The sequence below is a fragment of the Notothenia coriiceps genome, unplaced genomic scaffold (assembly GCF_000735185.1).
Source record: "Notothenia coriiceps isolate Sejong01 unplaced genomic scaffold, NC01 NC01_scaffold00028133, whole genome shotgun sequence".
NCBI lineage: Eukaryota > Metazoa > Chordata > Actinopteri > Perciformes > Nototheniidae > Notothenia > Notothenia coriiceps.
The window spans coordinates 442347-457017 of NW_011360834.1; the positions used below are offsets into that span (position 1 = coordinate 442347).

Consider the following 14671-nt stretch of genomic DNA (forward strand, 5'->3'; position numbering starts at 1 on the left):
ATATATATGTTATATATAAGTTTATATGTTTGATAAGGACTCAATTTAGACAAATAGTTGTAAAATCAGTTTGTTATCTAAACTCCATCTACTGTATATGGCTCCATGTGTGGCTGTATTCATATTTAGTTTAAAGTTGCAAATAAAACAATTTGTATACATACATTTTGTTTAATCACAATTGATATAATATCTTATTTTACTTCACTAAACCATGTTCACGTTGTGTTTTTAGGAGAAGGAAGAGCTGTTTCTGCGTGCCCTGTGTCTGTGCCACACAGTCCAGGTGAAGGAGTCTCCAGAGCAGGGTCAGGGCCAGGGCCAAAGGGACGGACTGATGGACCAGGTGGATGGCTTAGGGGCGGATGGCTTAGGGACAGATGGAGAGGGGCTCCATCCGCCCCCACAGGAGCAGAGAGGCTTTATCGCCTCCTCACCTGATGAGGTGGCTCTGGTCAAGGGTGCCATGAGGTAAGAGGGCTGTCGTGACTCAATGTGTTCAGCTGACATAGTAACAAAAGGTCAAAGAGCAAGCCTACATGGTATGCATTCCATCACAACATTCATTAATCAAGTACATCAGTGGCTCCTTTGTGATGATTTGTCTCCATCTGCAGGTACGGCTTCACATTTCTGGGTTTTGAAAGTAAAACCATGAAAATTCTCACCAGGGACAATGATGTTGAAAGGTACGTCGGTTATCAAACATAGTTTTTATTCATATGCTTCTATTTGTACTACAGCTTTTTTAATGTCCATTTTGTGCCACCTTAAGGTATGAACTGCTTCACGTGTTGAACTTTGACCCAGTGAGAAGGCGAATGAGTGTTATAGTCAGATCCAAATCAGGTGAGCTTGAGATTGCTGTCATTTTCATTGCGTTGACTATGATTTCATGTTGGCCCTCAGCCCTCACCATGCTCTGTGTTTGTATTTCTGTATGTTTCGTGTCCAGGTGATACACTGCTTTTCTGTAAGGGAGCGGACTCATCCATCTTCCCTCGCGTCAGACAGGAAGAGGTCGAAAGGATACGCATGAATGTTGAGCGTAATGCAACAGTGGGTGACATGCACAGATTGCCACTCTAAATATGTCAATATCTGTTGTTTTTAAGTATGTACAGTGGTGCAGTGAGGATGTCTTTTTGTAGGCTAAGGGGTCCTTAAAAAAACAACAATAGGGTTTCTGAGTACTGCAGAAAACAAGATCTGTGGCTGATCCATATTTATTATACTTACATGTTTTGTTCAGCATGATAGTCTTTACATACTAACACCACTCTTATGATTTTTGAAGCGTAAATGCAATCACCATGACTAAAATCTAACCCTATGAACAAATGACATCACGGTCATATGGCTGCCCATCACCACAGCCCTAGCTAAAGGCGGACTCATGTTTGTCGTGATGACATTTAGTAATCTCATTTAGACATTTGTTAGCTACTGCACATTTTACAATACATACAAGCTCCGAAAATGTATGGTTGTGGCCAAATAAACAACATTTTGAGGCGATTCAAAAATATTTGGTAAAATGTTAACTAATTTCCGGGTTTTAAGACTCATTCCTGCACCACTTTACACTGTATGATACTAAGGTCAGACAGGTTTTAATTAAAGATAATAATAATGTTTTCAGATATTTTCTTTTTTTTGTATTTCTAACATTGCCGTATGTTGCGTTGTTCAGGAGGGCTACCGGACACTCTGTGTGGCCTACAAATATCTCAATGCAGAGGAGTACGCCCAGGCAGACGCAGGCCTGAGGGAAGCTAGGCTGGCTCTGCAGGACAGAGAGGAGAAGCTCATGGCTGTTTACAACCAAGTGGAGACCGGCATGAGTCTGATCGGAGCAACTGCTGTAGAAGACCGGTGAGTGCCAACACAAACAAACAACTCAGCTCACACTGAGGAACCTGCTCACATATAAAGTTGAATAATGACTTGCATGCTGCTGTTGTCCTTGCTCTCCTCTCCTGCTCATTACAAAAGAGTGCCAATAATTTTAGGAGGCTTTAAATCTAAAATGGATAGGAGAGGCCAACTTTTGGTTGATGCCAGTTATAAAAAATGTGTCATTAATGTCCTGTCTTCACTCGTCTTCATTTCCGATTGCCCCTTTTGTTGTTTTGCGATTCATTTCTGCTTTTCTTTAACGTCAACTTGTCACACTAAGTTTGTTCCTCATTACACTTCTGGTATTGTTTCCTGTATGAAGTGGCTTATGTAATCTGATTGAGTATGGTGAGTGTTTCAATGTAAGCTCACTGCGCCCTCTTGTGGTTGACATTGGGTAAGGGGTCTTTCACAATCCAAGATTATTGTTTTATAATTAATATTTAAGATAGATAATCCACTGACTACCCTAAAAGGTAGGGAACACCTAATTGTATCAGCTTGCATCAAATCTAAAACACAATTTTAATATATCAATATAATAGACTATTATAATGGAGTAATTGTGACACAGCAGCTTCAGATGTTATCATCAGATTGTCATTAAGCGTTTCTTTGCATGCATAATGTCTCTTGTGAAATATAACCCAGATGCCAGTTGTTTTGTTTAACTGGTGACATTTTTCCTTTCCTTCTCATGATAGCATTTATGTCTAAGAGTTCAAGTATTTAAAGTGTGCAATCATCTTTGTTTCTATCCCCAAGGCTACAAGAGGAGGCAGCAGAGACCATGGAGGCTCTCCAGGGTGCAGGCATGAAGGTCTGGGTGCTAACGGGGGACAAGATGGAGACAGCAAAGTCCACCTGTTATGCTTGTAGATTGTTCCAGAGAAACACAGAACTGTTGGAGCTGACTGTGCGTACTTTAGAAGATGGAGGCAGGAGGCGTGAGGAGCGACTGCATGAGCTTTTGCTTGAATATTACAAGAAAGCCGTACAGGATGCACCACCAGTTAAGGCAGGCGTCACCAGGTTAGTCATTTGACCTTAAAGGGGACCTATCATGCAAAATGCACTTTTTGACGTCTTTTATACATAAATATGTGTCCCCGGTGTGTCAGGGAGCTCACAAAGTGTCAACAAATAAAACCCTCTCTCTTTTCCTCCGTACACAAATCTTTAAAAATGGGGGTGCAACGCAGAGAGATCAGAAAGTTGCTATCAGAAACAATGCCCGACGTGTATTGGACAATATAGTCTTTGTTTACATTAGCAGGCGTCGCTAACACTCAGAGCTAACCTGTACTGGAGAGAGTATGTGTAAAAAAGCAGGAAATAAATAAAGGAATTCACCTTGTGGTAAACCCGCAAGAGAAAAAGTATTTGAGCTCCATACTGTTTCAGAAATAATCCTTGATGTGTTTGGAACATGATGGCGTTTAATCACGGCAGCATTTAATTGTAGCTGCCGGGTAATTCTGAGCAGGCATTAGCTCCCCCTCCTCTTTTTTTTTTCTTTCAAGCTAAGGACCCAAACTCAACGGCTGAAACAGAAGGATATGAGGGATGTCTAAAATGCATGATCTGTTTGGTATTTTGAGCAAAACACATCATAGACATGTTTTTTATATATCTGAGACCCATAATATGAGACGTTTAAATGATCTGTATTAAAGTTATCGTGTGATACTTTGCTCTTGTGTCTTTAAACTGAATAATATAAATGACTAAACTTGAACCTATTCCCCTTTTTGTTTTTGTTTTTGTTTTGTAGGGCCTGGTCTTCAGCAAACCATGACTACGGCTTTATTATAGATGGAGCCACTCTGTCCATGGTGCTCAACTCCTCCTCTGAATCCAACTCAAGTCGCTACAAGAACCTGTTCCTGCAGATCTGTCAGAACTGCACATCTGTGCTCTGCTGCCGCATGGCCCCTCTACAGAAGGCACAGGTCAGAAGAATCTGGAACAAATATTTCGTCATGAAGTGATTTTAAAATATATGATTTTCACAGTGTGTTTTTTTAATGTTTGCCCCTTTGTCTTGCTGCATCTACAGATCGTTAAAATGGTGAAAAACTCCAAAGGAAGTCCCATCACCCTTTCCATTGGAGATGGTGCAAATGATGTCAGCATGATTTTGGAGGCTCATGTCGGGATTGGTAAGATATCTCACACTGAAGCTGACAAAGCGCTCTTTAATGACTGCATCCGATAGAGGAAATGGTGGTTTTCTTTGTAGTGTGTGATATATGCTTTTGGTGTTCCAGGTATTAAGGGTAAAGAGGGTCGACAGGCAGTGAGGAACAGTGATTATGCCATCCCCAAACTCAAGCACCTCAAGAAACTTTTGTTGGCTCATGGGCATCTCTACTATGTTCGCATTGCACACTTGGTGCAATATTTCTTCTATAAGGTAGGAGCAGCATTGATTTCATTTCACACTGCGCACACACTGACTGATTAGAGGATTACGTGCTGAGACACATTTGACGGCAAACAAACTTAACCGTTTTGTAAAAATGTATTGCAGTATTGTACCTACATAATAAACACACGGGGACTTGGATGCATTTGATGTCCTTCTGATGTTTTTATTCATCAGTGTGAGCCTTTTCTCTGTTTTGTTTGCCTGCAGAACCTTTGCTTCATCTTACCTCAGTTTTTGTACCAGTTCTTCTGTGGCTATTCCCAGCAAGTGAGTATGTCCTGAGGCCCTTTGAGGTTCAAAGATGTTCTGAACATGAAAGGAGGCAGTATCCCTTGAATCAACACCTCTTCCGCTCGTCCTCCTGAATGCTAGTCTTTTTCCCTCAGCTTGCCCCTCCCTCACTGCCCCCTGGGATGTTTGAGCTCTGATTGATATGTTTATAGACTGACTAAGAGCACATAGCACTAAATAAAAACAGACATGTGTCATGTTCTGCCACCAAGGTACATCCTATGTGGATATTATATAATTATAGTGTCATGTGTGCGTATCTGCCCGTGTTTGTGTGTCATACTATATAATACATTATTCAAATCCAGCTAAGAATAAGATGACCTGATTACAGTTTGGAGCACATTGATGAAGTTGCTTGTTTATAAATTAGAATTGAAGTGATACATTTTTAATGGTACAGTGTTTATATAAAAACGTTTTCCTCGCATTGATTTTTGATTAAAGTTTTGTTTTTTATCTTTTTAAGCAGGAATATTTCATTATCTCCTGCTACAGGGCAAGCATGATTGCATGAAAGATGTATATAAGCTTGCTTATATGAGACAATGAGTGTGTGTTTACGTATGGGGGTGTGTTTGAGATTTTTCCTCTCCCATGATATTAACCCCCAGTTGCCCAATCCCCCGTCCACCTCCTCCTTGCCTGTCCCTCCCCTTTTTCCCTCCCTCCTCCTCCTCCTCCTCCCATCCTCCCCAGCCCCTGTATGACGCGGCCTATCTGACGATGTACAACATCTGCTTCACCTCTATGCCCATCCTGGCTTACAGCCTTTTGGAGCAGCACATCTGCATGGAGGTTCTGCTGGACAATGCTACCCTCTACAGGTAAACCTGGGAACATGTGCTTATCTGCAGTACATTATGAGGTACTATGTCAATGTTACTTCCTTACTAACTTACCTCCTTTAAGTGAAAAGCAACAATGTTCAAATAAATATATAAATTATTATTTATTTTATAAACAAGTTACCCGGTCTATTTGTCAAAGCCACATTTATGTAACCTCCTTCTGATTCTTTAACATATCACATACAATTCTCGCCCCATCCCACTCTGGCTATTTGATGATTATGCTGTGTAGGCATTCACCTCATATGTTCAATTTATTTATTTTATCTGATATAGCCCTTGTGTGCAGAAATCTATCAATATCAATCCTATTTTTCAAGTCCCCCTTAGATTTCTACATTAGACATTGAGTGGGCAATTTGCACAAAGGAGAGCTGTTCCCATTCTTCACTTCACAATGTCATTGTTCCTGTTCCCCTTTTTGATAATAGACATGCTATGTTTAATACTGATTATAACTTTGTTCATCTTTCTACTTCTCGAATTTCTTCAGAGGGATTGCTAAGAACGGAATGTTACAGTGGGGTCCCTTCTTCTACTGGACTTTACTCGGAGTCTTCCACGGCCTGCTCTTCTTCTTTGGTGTTCGATATTTGTTTGGTAACCCAGCACTGCAGGATAACGGCCAGGTTGGACTTTCTTAATGAGTGTGATGATTCAATTACTTCATCAGGCATCGTCTGCTAAGTACATTTGCTAATTGGTGGTATTCAAATCCAGGTCTTTGGCAACTGGTCGTATGGAACGATTGTCTTCACTGTCCTCGTCTTCACCGTCACACTTAAGGTAAGGTTTTATTGTCTTATATTTATACAGTAGTGCCTTGCCGAACATCTGTCTTTGGCACATTTTGTTTTTCACATTTGGCATGATATTTAGTGCATTTCCTTTGCCTTTCTAGCTCGCTCTGGACACACGGCACTGGACATGGATCAACCACTTTGTTATCTGGGGCTCCCTGGCTTTCTACGTGTTTTTCAGCTTCTTCTGGGGAGGAATAATATGGTAAGAAAACAACACACGATAGTATAACTCATATTCATTGTAGGCGACCTGTTATTTTGTATTTTATTCAACCCTCGTAGCATTTTCAGTTAGTCTAAACCAAACTGTTCCTTCCTGCAGGCCTTTCCTGAAGCAGCAGCGTTTGTACTTTGTGTTTGCCAACATGCTGAGCTCGGTGTCAGCCTGGCTGGTCATCATCTTGCTCATCCTGCTCAGCCTACTGCCAGAGATCCTGCTGGTGGTTTTCCGCAAACCCCGCGGGCCCCACACTGGACAGGTAACGCTGAAACACACACATTTACTCTCTAATTCACGTTTTCTCTCTCTCTGTCTGTTAATATCTCTTCTCAATCTTGACGTATAGTTTTCGTGATATTTAACTTTTTATTTTCCCAAAGGTATGGTCATTGTTAATAAAGCCCATCCTTGACTTGGGGTGGGGTATGGTTACAAGGGAGATATAAATCAAATGCTTCTCATATGGTAAGAATGCTCAGGTGTGCAGGACTTTGTGTATACAGAGAAATGCTTCAGTGCAGAATCCTATTGGCCTCAACCAACAACTCTCTTATCTGTGTTGTTATACCAGGAGGTGGAGCATGAGGGTGACATGAAGAAAATTGACATTAAACACATTGTTTTGAAATGTAAACAAAGCTTTCATTTAAAAGCTAAAACACATTCAAACACACCCGATGCTAACTTCTCGCTAACGGTCAATTTGTGTTTTTTGATATTTGGGGTTAGCTAGTTGCCCATAACCACAACATTGTTTTTATGTATGTGTTTGGGACGAGTCATCTAAAAAGAGCATTCACACCAAATAGGGCAAATGTTACGCTGTAAGTGAGGTGAATAAACAGTTTGCACACTGCAGGGCTACAATGTTTATTTACGCATGGCACCTAGGCGACATGTCGAGCATAACTAATCCTCATTAGACTTAAAGTAGTCTTAATTAAGAGACATTTGAGTCCTGCAATATGCAAGTTTGTAAAATGTATGGATCACCATGGTTTAAAGAACAAAAAGCAGTACACATTTATAATTCCGAGACATATTCTGTCCTTTCAATTGACTCGACTTAGGCTAATGTGTGTCCCAAGCAGCTAGAGATGTTTGCTGCTATGCGCTTTGCTTCTGGGCATTCGATCCACTCTTGTTTTTTTTAATTGTGTCTAGACGTGTTTTATTTTGGAAAAGTAATAAACCAAACCAAATGTAAAAAATAAATAAGTGTTTATGTCGCTGCAGGAGCTGGCATACTGCAGATCTTGCAGTCCGTAGATCAAAATGACTGCTCTAGCTTGTGTCTTCATTCTAGTACTTTTTAAAGCTTTTTAATTAACAACGCCCCCTTTAACCTTATTTTGTACTCATTTTCTACCATTTTAACATGTTCTTGCTAAGTAGTGCTCTTGCTCTAGTGTTCCTTTACTCTCTCACCCTCTTATTTCCTTTCCTCCTCGCCTGACCTGCCTCCTTAAAGATGAAGCATCGCCTTCCTTCCTCGGGGACATCTACTATCTTCATGTTGTCGCAGACCGCTAGCACTCACAGCTTCTCGTGGACCGACTGAGGTCTCTATTTCTATCTGTCCGCTGTTATGCTCAAGACTCTTCCTGCTGAGTTTTTGTTTCTGCCACTTGTTCTTGCTCGTTTCCTACATGTTGTGTCCTTCCTCTCCCACTGTTTGACTCCTTCCTTACCCTCTAAAGCAGGGGTGTCAAACTCAACTTCATCGAGGGCCACATCAGCATTAAGGTTGCACTCAAAGGGCCGGCTGTAACTTTAAGATATATAAAAATACATATTTAAATATTTGATATATATAAAATAATGTATTATATTATTGCCTCTGCATTGGATTATAATCGGATAGGGGAATAACTTCATAATTAACTACATCTGAAAGCAGAAGTCTGGGGCAAATAATTGCAACTCAGTGCGCATGTCACAAAATGATTTAAAAAGAAAAGCAAATTCTAAGAAAAAAAACACATTTTGAAAAAAAAAAAGTCAAATTCTGAGAAATATATATTTCAGATGCATTGTGGGACATGTAGTTTATGGGCAACGTGCTTCTGTAAATCGCCATGTAACCGTATAATAAACATATTATATTCTTTGCAAGCTCTTGTGGGGCCGCATGAAGTTAAGTCACGGGCCGGATTTGTCCCCCGGGCCTTGAGTTTGACACCCCTGCTCTAAAGTAACTCAGGTGGCATTCTGTGGCTTCAAACAGTACCCACTTAGATAGACGCATTAGGTTAGACAATGATCAGATGAGATGTCACATCAGAAATGCTATCCTGTGATGGCTTTACCTTTAAACCTCGACTGGATTTATTTTCTTTAGATATGCTTAATAAATTGTGAGGTCAGTGGGCAGGTGTGCGTGCCCAAGCAGTGTGGAGTAGGACCGGGTGTCCAAACGTGCAGTCAGTCTTCCATTCTTGTGTGTCCAGTCGCGTCAGTCAGTGTTTCCTCCCAGCTGCCGTGCTGCTTCGATGCCTGCTGCCTCCGCATGTCGAGTCAGGTGAATGCATCACGTCAAACTTATCTGCATGAGGCTCAAGTCAGCAACCTCATCCTGGATCCTCACCACCAACCCTGAGGGCCACTGCATTCTGTCTGTGCCTGCGTGTTATACCGCTAATGCTTTTGAGAAATGTGCAAGCATAGCCGCTTTTCGAATAATATGAACCAATTCATATAGAGCCAAGGTTTCTTAACAAATATTATTGCAAGGAAACTGCGTCTAGGCCCCAGGACTGGTTTCCACTGTCCACCTGTCTACATATATGTATGCCTATGTGTGTTCCCTGTTAATATATGTTTGTCTGTGTGCAAGTAGCAGCACAAGATGGAGCGAGAGGCAAAGTGTGTGTTTGTCAGCGTAGTGATGTCTTGGTGTCTCTTGCCTCACCCTTCTAGATGAAGCCAGTTCATTCGAGCGCCGGGGGCCACCAGTCTCCCCGGTCTTCAGCCAGGCCCCTGCTCATGAGAACCTTTTCAGACGAGTCCAATACTGTCATTTAAACAGGTACCAGCTTCAGGCCATTTAAGCCAATCAAAGACTCGCCAGCCCCCCCCCTTTCCCCCTCCCAGCCAAACTGTCCAGCTTCTCTGGTCCCTAACTCTGAGTTTTCAGAATCAAAGGCTTACTGGCAAACATTCAACAACAGGACCCAGTGTGTTCTTCTGTGTTTTGTGAGCTGATATTCGCTGCCTGAAGAGATGCACCTTTTCTATGTCAGACTTTACTACTTCAAATGATGCACATATTTAACACAAACAATCATCTCTAGGCCCTAATGCTGCAAACTTTGTAAACATGCTCCTTTCGGCCTCCCTTAGGAAGCCCCTCTTATATTATCTTCTGCATGTGCTTTTAAAAACCCAATTTTAAATTTTCATTTCCTTCCATCAAATTATCTTTTGTTCTAGGAATGTGTGAGCGTGAGGTGTCGGTGTTAGTTTGCTTGGATTTCATTATCTGACAGTTTGAAACAGCAGGGCTGGTCTGTCATTATTGCATCTGCAGTCTGACATTCATGTACCGTTGTGGTTTGATCGTGGTCGTGTCGTCCTGTGTGCACGTACAAAGCTGTGTTTTTGGTCACCTGTCTACTTTCCTGGCAAAACAATGTATGCATTTGTGGGTGCTGAGCTTGATTCACTGCATGGTGTGATGTTGCCTTCACCTCAGACATTGGTGCTGCATCACATAAAGGGGGCAAACAAATGAATAGAAACACGACATGATATAATATCGAATATGTATTTGTAGAGATTAATCTAATAATAAAATATTAAATAGAGAAAAAAATTGTGGAATAAAACAAAATATGGTCCACAAATGAAATGTATATTACATTGGGAAAGGATATTGAAAAAACACGTTAAAAAAAAATTCAGCTCTTTATTATATATATCCTCTAAGTTCTAAATCTACTTTCTTCAGTCTGTTTTTATTAAATATGTTGTATTTATTTTCTTTTTTATGTTGCTTATATTCGATAGTGGACAGTAGAGAGATGACAGGTATAGAGGGCAACATGTGAATTACTGTTCCTTTAGTATCACAAACCAGGCTTTGCCCCGTCTGAATAGGAAAAAACATTTGAATGAACTCTGAAACTGAAACATTTATTTTGCAAAGAAGCAAGATTAATTTATCTGATAATAATGAGCTGAATTTTTTAAATGTGTCGGATAATTTCACAATGTAATACTTTTCGGTCTCTATTTATTTGTATGATTGTTTACTTCATAACTTCCTATTTATTAATCTAATGTTAAACACTTGTGAGTCTCAAATATAGTGAAATTGGACTTGCTTTAACTATCTGTAGATGTCAAAAAATAATTGGCAGCAATATCAAGAGCACTGGAGGTGTTCAGAGGTGAAGGGGCATCTCTTGGCACCTTTTTGTGAGCTTGGTATTATTATATGTCTTAAGTGTTTTCATTTTTTTGTCCACCCTCTGTCGGTAGGTCTGAATGTTACACTACCATCACTGTTGACCAGGATCACCGGTAACTGTTGCCTAACAACAGCACCAGGCCCTCTGCTACGGGTTTCACTATTTAACATGCATTTCTATTCTCCCAATAGCTGTCACAGGAAGGCCTCCTACAAACAGCCAGGTAAACTAGCACAAGACAAACCTAATGCAATGTTTGGTGTCTGCTCAATATCATTGCTGAGCTTCAACAAGATCAGTTTGCTTGGAAGGAAAATTGGGATCATTTCCTTTCCTAAATTCTGCTTGTCTCTGGTGGCGGGAATGTTTTATTTGAGTGGTTTTCACGTATCGTGGTACGTTGCCAATCACTGCCGATTCTCTTGATTGATGATCTTTCTGGTTTCAAGGTGTCTCGATCTCTCCTTGTAGTTGGCATAAGCTCATATGGAAAACATTGAAGTAACATCTGTCTGCTTGTGCTTTTCCAGATTACCCCTGTCACACCACTTACCTATAAGCACCTGAAGGATCGCCTGTGAAAGGCAGCGAGGACCGGTGGCATCAACACCTCCAGGGTCCTGTACCGGTCATAGCTGGCTGCCATTAGGCTCCATCTAAAAAAGAAGAGCAGAAGAAAAAGAAGACATGAATATGGGGGAAGGGATGACAAGGGGTTTCGCAGTCTTTTGACTCTGATCCGTCCTTCTCCACACATTCCCTATAGCTCCCAACCCCCCCAGCGCATGCCTGCAGAGCAGTGCCCTGCATTCTTTTTAATATATCTACTCAGATGACAGGCATGATTTAGTTTCTTTCTTTTACTTTTTAAAAATACTAGCTTACAAACGAATGCATACACAGCTGCCTTGTCAGTAGCTCTATCCCACTGCTGTGTTTTAACAAGCAGTTGTAATAATATCCACTCCAAGAATGGTTCACCTGCATGAAAGACGGCTCAAAAGAAAGCTTCACTCCATTGATGTTCTGTCACTGTATGCTGCAAAGATTTTAAAGAAGACATAATGTCCTATATTCTGCAATGGTTACACTTTGAAAGTTTATTCCACTTTATTGTCATGACACTTTTCCACGGTCATTATTTAAATGGTTATTTTCAGAAATTACACTCGGGTCAAAATAATTCATGAAGAAAAGTTTTTCAGGTTAAAGATGATTATATAAAGATTATATTGTTATTAGTTTGTTATATGTGGAGTTAATAGCGGCCATATTACCACTCAATCCAAAACGTTTGTGTGTGTATGCAAGATTGAGAGATAGATTAGAGAGGAAAGCAATCTAACATTGGAGAATGACCTTAATCTTCAAACCTCAGAGATAATTTAAGACTCAATTAAAGATGAGAAAATTAATATATGTGCTGTACTGTATATATAGCTATAGGGATGTGTACAAACATCTGCTCCAAGCCAAAAAGATGAACGTAATGCGATCTGATTCTGTCCACACCATTGTGACCCGAAAGTGAGAAGTCGGTGTGTGTGTCTGTGTGTGTTACATAAGTGAGTGTTGGATGAGAAAAGCCAGACACCTCCGTGTGTCATGAAAACCAGGATTACTTGAACCTCTAGATATAGTTTGCTTAGACATTTGCTGCACTATTAAAGAAGCTGGTTTCTTCATAGCATAGATAGTCACTTAGGCACATTACAATATGCCTGAGGACACACACATTAACCACACATTGCACACATGCACTAAAGCCTAAATGAGGTATTTATGTTCATCACTCATTATCTAGTTTGCATAAATTGTCCTAAGCAGGCCAAAGTTGGAGTGTAAAGAACATCAACTCCCGACCTGCCGCGTCAACACAGTTTGTGTCACCGTGCGGCTTCACCCTCCATTTCCTTCCTTCTGTTTTTGGTCACGTTTTCTGACTGACAGGAAGACAGAGTTTTGTTCCTTCCTCTAACTTCTTGTGTGTACTGCTTCATACATTCCATTCAAACATGCCATCATTTATAAATCACCTTTTTAGATACTGTTTTCTGAATATAGTTTTCTGTTTTTTCCACAAACATGTATTGTCTATTTGGCATATTTATTGTTACCTGTACTTTTACTCACACATGTTATACTTTTATTGCATAAATCTTTTTTTTATTGTCCAAGGGGTTAGCTTTGTGCCAGTTGAGTTTGTCTGTTTTACTGCAGCCCTGATGTGAGTCTGTGCCAATCCCTTTTAATAGTCTTTGTCCTACATGCAAAGACAGGCAGCCCCCCCCAACACTCCCAGTATCCCAGAGTCAAACTCTGAACCAATGCCACTCCTTTTACTGATGATACCTTTCATTCATCTTGTGTTTTGCTTTACAAAATCTGTCAGTGTGAGGATTTTATACTTTAGTAATACGCTGATTCCTGTTCACACATATCTCCAGCACAGTACTTTGAAGTGCTGGCCTTGTATTCCACTCCACTGACTGTAGTCTAACATATCTGATACAGTGCATCTGCACAATTGCAGTCATAAATGCCAATTACATTTAAATGAATGCTGATTTGTTCTTAACAAATGCACAGCGACATTTTCTACAAAGGCCGCTTGTTTTTTGACAGGAATACGAATGCTATTCTTTACTCTGTGACATGTCACATGTCACCTCCACACTGCACTGAGCCGGAGACCCTGGATGTAAGAGGACAAGCTGAGAGGGGCTGCCTGCTTTGTTAAAAAAATATAAAACCTTTAAGTGACATCAGAAATGCTATTTTCAGAGCTTAAAAATATCTTGAAATCTAACGTTTTGCCTGTCTAAATGAAAAGTATAACATGATGGATTGTATTTTTAATGCAACCTTTTTCCAGCCACTTTTGTAAGAAAATGTCAAAATGTAAGAATAAAAAGCAAGAGAGGCTCTGTGGTTGTGGACGCTGTCCCTGTCTGTAAAGGGCTGGAGGTGGACTTCTTCAGGCACCTCAGCAGCCCTGCGTCATGAAGCAGGGATCCCCCCCCACCTCCAGCCCTTTGGGTCTCCAGCCTCAACACTCCAAACCTCCAAGCTGAATGTACCTCTTTGAAACTAGTATGTTCAAAAACCTGAAGATTTTCTGAAATAAAGCAGAATGTTTTGAAGATAAACTGCCTTGTAGTGCTTCATTATGCCAATGTTTATGTCAGCAGGTTTGTCTGTGTGTTTGTGTGCGTGTGCATTTGGCCACACTAAGCAGATGCTGTGGTAATGAGATGGCTGAGAGGCTAAGCTGGATCAGCTGAGTGGCTGCGTATCAGGTCGGCGTACTGCTGCTCTCCCCCTGCTCCATGTGTGGCCTCACATCAAGAACACGTCAAACACTGAGGAGGTTTACATACTGTACATACATACAAGCATTTATCAGTTTTCTCCACTTAAATATCTACTGTTCATAAGCAACCATCCATTCACAGTAGTTGTGGGCTAAGCAGTGGGGAATTTAGTTGAGAAAGGCTCTGTGTATCAGTATGTACACAATGACACCCTTTCATATTTGTTCTTCTGTTTGAATGTGATTGTTGTCTATTAAAGGCTGTGCTTTGCATGGGCCAAACTTGTTGGCTGAGGGTGTGGTGCATTTTCATTTTCTGTTTACAATAGATCTATTCTCCACTGTGTGTGCATCTATATTATTGTAAAGCTGAAGAAAGTGGGACATGAACATGGCAGCCAGACCGCCTACGATCCAGCCTACTGTAGTACAGTCTGCCTAATACTGGGGA

The 14671-nt window shown here is 40.7% G+C and overlaps 1 protein-coding gene across 5 annotated transcripts in view; it reads left to right on the plus strand.

Moving 5' to 3' along the window:
- Positions 1-14054, plus strand: part of atp11c (ATPase phospholipid transporting 11C (ATP11C blood group)) — a 44608-nt gene extending 30554 nt beyond the window's left edge. The window contains exons 14-31 of one of the 5 annotated variants that reach the window (XM_010785686.1): positions 236-471; positions 618-689; positions 776-849; positions 956-1059; positions 1694-1875; positions 2665-2931; positions 3674-3851; positions 3959-4061; positions 4170-4315; positions 4538-4597; positions 5321-5448; positions 5966-6101; positions 6193-6258; positions 6374-6477; positions 6598-6754; positions 7967-8057; positions 11099-11130; positions 11438-11489. In XM_010785686.1, the coding sequence (XP_010783988.1) occupies positions 236-471; positions 618-689; positions 776-849; positions 956-1059; positions 1694-1875; positions 2665-2931; positions 3674-3851; positions 3959-4061; positions 4170-4315; positions 4538-4597; positions 5321-5448; positions 5966-6101; positions 6193-6258; positions 6374-6477; positions 6598-6754; positions 7967-8056 (2103 nt within the window). In that variant the 3' untranslated portion in view covers position 8057; positions 11099-11130; positions 11438-11489. Of the gene's footprint in view, positions 1-235; positions 472-617; positions 690-775; positions 850-955; positions 1060-1693; positions 1876-2664; positions 2932-3673; positions 3852-3958; positions 4062-4169; positions 4316-4537; positions 4598-5320; positions 5449-5965; positions 6102-6192; positions 6259-6373; positions 6478-6597; positions 6755-7966; positions 8058-9414; positions 9524-11098; positions 11131-11437 lie in introns of all 5 variants that reach the window. The other 4 variants (XM_010785684.1, XM_010785685.1, XM_010785687.1 and 1 more) reach the window with 4 other exon arrangements.
- Positions 14055-14671: the final 617 nt, after the last annotated feature.